At 43.9% G+C, this 4,352-nt stretch overlaps 1 protein-coding gene across 1 annotated transcript in view; it reads right to left on the bottom strand.

Annotated features, from left to right (window-relative positions):
- Positions 1 to 41: 41 nt before the first annotated feature.
- LOC133439543 (uncharacterized) overlaps positions 42 to 4,352 on the bottom strand; it is a gene marked incomplete at its 3' end in the record, with an annotated part of 11,152 nt that continues 6,841 nt past the window's right edge. The window contains exons 2-10 of the mRNA XM_061717490.1: positions 3,450 to 3,474; positions 3,205 to 3,308; positions 2,839 to 3,111; positions 2,608 to 2,701; positions 2,124 to 2,191; positions 1,481 to 1,984; positions 1,285 to 1,347; positions 968 to 1,096; positions 42 to 514 (exon numbers count right to left, since the gene is read on the bottom strand). Coding sequence (XP_061573474.1) covers positions 42 to 514; positions 968 to 1,096; positions 1,285 to 1,347; positions 1,481 to 1,984; positions 2,124 to 2,191; positions 2,608 to 2,701; positions 2,839 to 3,111; positions 3,205 to 3,308; positions 3,450 to 3,474 — 1,733 coding nt within the window. The remainder of the gene's footprint in view (positions 515 to 967; positions 1,097 to 1,284; positions 1,348 to 1,480; positions 1,985 to 2,123; positions 2,192 to 2,607; positions 2,702 to 2,838; positions 3,112 to 3,204; positions 3,309 to 3,449; positions 3,475 to 4,352) is intronic.

Below are 4,352 nucleotides of genomic sequence, written 5' to 3'. Positions count from 1 at the left end.
GAGACCTTGAGTGGGAATCAAAAAACCCGTAGCGTCCGGACCGGTCACGGAACACTGCAATGCACTCAGGAGCGACAATGAGAAACGCAAGGTTGACACCTTGAGAGAGGCTTTTCAGCTGTTCACGAAGGCACAGTCCTCTCCTGCTTCGAGGGCTGCCGTCTACAGCCTTCAAGAAACCAACCCTCAAGTCCGACATGTCCAACTGAACATTGTAGGTATCCGAATCGGTGAAAACCTGTTTCGGCATCTCCTCTATGGTCAAGTGGTTGCTTTTGAACCTTTTGTCCGCCTTCAACTGTTCTTTGATACCTACATAGAGTGCATTCCCCTGTTCAAGCACTCTATCAAGTGAGACCATGTCAAAATCCACCCCCTCCTGGTGGTAGGCGAGAAAGGTCAGAGCCATGCAGGTACACTGGTGATTGCGAGAAAAGGTTCCATACCTCCCGTCCTTCTGAGAATGCGACGCCCTCACGGATTGAGTGCGATGGCTCGGACCAACGGCAGGATCCTGAAATCATTTTAAGGAATGTTGTCATTTTTATCATGATGTAACATTTTTCTTTTATGAGTGACGGATCAATCATTATCAATCTCATCATTAATCATAATTCGTTTCATTATCATCGTTAATCTTATATTCTTTAACATACCTTACATGCTTCCAACATATGTAACCAGCAATGGGTGGACAAAGTATTCACATTCTTTGCTTAAGTGAAAGTACCAATACAATGATGTAAAATCGCTCCATTACAATTAAAAGTCCTGCATGTCAAATACTGCTTAATTAAAAAGGTACATAAATATTGGTAGCAAAATACACTAAGTATAATAATACACCAGTATTAAAACTAAAACTACCGAGTCCAGTGGTTCAGAACCCTGGGTCAGAAACTGTGTGTGTTTGTGTGTGAGAGAGTGAGTACAGACAGAGGTGCAGTAGTTAAAAGATGTAATTTACCTGGCTGGGACGTTCCTGGAAGGTGGACTCCTGGGGCTGGGCAGGGTCAGACGCACCAGGCTCCACCACCACTCTCCTAGGACTGCAAGGCGCTGGCTTGGAGGACACCTCCACGGCTGGTGCCTCCACCTAAAACAATAAATAAATAACTGTGTGAACTGCATTGACAAAATGAAACCATGTAATTTAATACCGTATTACAATTAGTCACTAAATATAACAATACAATGTTTTTGTCTATGGTGTGTCTACTCAAAATACTCAACAAACAAATCCAAATAAGTATTACTCCAATAATCAGACATAATATGACAAACCTGCTGCTTCTCCCGGGTCCTCTTGGAGGGTCCTCTGTCTCGGCGCTCCACAGTCGACTTCTGCTGGAACAAAAACCGTACAGACTTTTTTCACACCATATTTGCGACTTAGCTCCTTTTTGTACAATAAAAAGGAAGAGGGAGACACTTTTTAAAAGAGGCTTCAATGAAAAAATAAAATCTGCATCAACATTACCTTCCTGCCGTCCGGACGAGCTGCGCTCTCCACAGCGCTGGGAAGGTGGGCCGGAACGGCCTTCTCCATCACATCCAGGATCGCCGGACTAAACCACACAGGATTTAGCGGGATCGAATCCATCCCCACGTCCACCTGTGAAGACAGAACATATGTCTGCTCCAAAGGGCTGGATGGACGTGGCGCGGTGACCACGTCCTTCACAACCCGTTTTGGTGAGACACGTCTGGCAGGAGGCGACGTCCTGGGAGAATTCTGGGTCCTCGGGACGACACGTCTGGCAGGAGGCGACGTCCTGGGAGATGTCTGGGTCCTCGGGACGACACGTCTGGCAGGAGGCGACGTCCTGGGAGATGTCTGGGTCCTCGGGACGACACGTCTGGCAGGAGGCGACGTCCTGGGAGGCGTCTGGACCCTCGGGACTGTGGGCTCCAGCTGGTGGTGGAGGGTCCACCACAGCAACTCCGCAAGCCTCTCCATCCCGCCCTCCTTGCTGAGATGGACCTGACAAACATGATCAAAAGTTATTTAGCAGACAGAAATTTTCAGTAAACCTGTACCTGAACTTTCCCTATCATCTACCAAAGATATACACACCACATTTTTTTAACATGTCTTAGATTGTAGAGTGTCATGTACTTACACCGTCAGGACACCACAGGTCCAGTTGTGTCAGCGGAAAGTAGTGGGTGGCAGAGACGTACCTGACACCTGAAATACAAAAGACAAACAAAAACAATGACTTCTGTAATGCAATTAGAAAAAACAAAAATGTCATACATTCTGGATTAATTATAAAACAACTGAAATATTGCAAGCCTTTTACTATTTTAATATTGCCGATTATGGCTTACAGTTTAAGATTCCCAGAATATTCTAATTATTTTGGAGATAGGATATTTGAGTTTTCTTAAGCTGTAAGCCATGATCAGCAATATTAAAATAATAAAAGGCTTGCAATATTTCAGTTGATTTGTTATTAATCCAGAATGTATGACATTTTTGCATTACAGAAAATAAAGGACTTTATACACAATATTCTAATTTTATGAAACATTTAAGTGGCATTGCCACTTAAATATCAAGAAACACTGCTATACATGTCACTGTACTTTTTGTTTACATACCCATACGTGCAGCCACACGGTGGTATTCCTGGCTTAGAAGCTCCTGCAGGTCGAGGTCTACGGTGAGACGGCGAGGGAAGTCCAAAACACACACCTAGAGTGAAAAAGATGTTCTTTCTCAGTAATTACATTCTCTCCCTCAAAAATTGCATAGAAATTGAAGTTATATGCATAAAATCAAGTATATCATCAGACATGTTATCAAGATAATAACAATATAAGAATACTTACGTTGGGCCAGGTCGAACAGGCAGTCAGCAGGAGCTTACCAAACGCGACACCTGCCTGAGTGACGGTCCCGCTGGCGCTCAAGTCGTTACTGGGTGCCAAAATGCAGACTGCCGCGGGTGAGCGAGGCAGTACAGCATTCAGCACCTCAGTACGCAACTCAAGTGCCGACGCCCCAGGGACAGACAGGACGCCACAGGACAGACGTCGGTCCGGCAGTCCCACCAACCCGTCCGCGATGGGCCGAAGGTGGGAGTCACCAACAAGCAAGACGAACTGCATGAGAAGACATTTTTTTTTAATCAACGTGCAAATATCCCCCAACTACAAAAATCTGATTTTACTCAATGGAATCTAAGAGTATTATACCTTCTTGTCAGGTGACTCCTCTGGGACAACCAACTTCCGGAAATGGGGAGTGAAGGTGGACTTGTCCCACTTCAGCACCCGATGGCGGTGACCCGTACCGTGGCCTAGGAGCAAGCACAAACACAAAAACTGTCAAACAATACCTTTACATCATAAAACCTTTAAAAACCCCAGGGAAAATCTGTTTACAATTAAACAAGAATATACAATTTACGTGTAATGAAAACAAACAGTGGGCTACATACCTGGGCGGAAGTCAGAGGGGGACACCTGGTGGTGGGACGGAAAAGTATTACATCACTACTCACACTTGTAGTACACTGAAGTAGGGCTGCAGCTATCGAATATTTTAGTAATCGAGTATTCTACTGAAAATTCCATCGATTAATCGAGTAATCGGATAAAACATATATTTCTTTAGTTAAAGAGCAATTATAAATATACATAAGATGTTAGATGTTAATTGACATCAAGACTAAATTATATAATACAGTAGGTTCATGGCTGTGCATTTAAAAACCCTAAACTTACACCAGTTGACCAAATTCACAGCCTTCACTCAAAAAACTAAGGATTTTACCAAGAAATGTTCTTATTTCTAACCTAAAAATGCCATTACACCTGATAGACATAACTTAAAAGGTTAGATGTTTTTCCCACGTGTTTCAATTGAACTTTCATTTGTGTCAAGCAAATTTTAAGTTGTAGTTAAGTTTTAAGTTAGAGTTTTGGCAGTGTTCAAAATAAAATTATGATTCCTGTTGTATTGGAGCACCAGTGCTGCTTGTTTTATCCATCAATGACTACAGAGATAAAATAAAATGAAAACTACCCAGTTAGCTTTATTACGTTTTTATTTTTCTGACATTTTCTGCCTTTTCTTTTTGTTAAAACTGTAGCGGGAACAGAGGTTTATATTCCGGGTAAAGGCTGATTTATGGTTCCGTGTTACAACAACGCAGAATGGTGCGCGTCGCTGCGTACCCTATGCCGTAGGCTACGGCGTAGCCGTGGAGAGCCTGCACGCCAGCGCAGCACCGCCAGCCGGACCGGCGCTCTCCGCCCTCGCCGGAGAGCGGCGTAGACTCTGCGTCGATTTAACGCGGAACAATAATTTTGGCTTTAGAGGGGGAACATAGGGGAACGGA

Source organism: Cololabis saira, unplaced genomic scaffold, assembly GCF_033807715.1.
Source record: "Cololabis saira isolate AMF1-May2022 unplaced genomic scaffold, fColSai1.1 scf179, whole genome shotgun sequence".
Taxonomy (NCBI): domain Eukaryota; kingdom Metazoa; phylum Chordata; class Actinopteri; order Beloniformes; family Belonidae; genus Cololabis; species Cololabis saira.
This window is presented reverse-complemented; position numbering and strand designations above follow the sequence as displayed.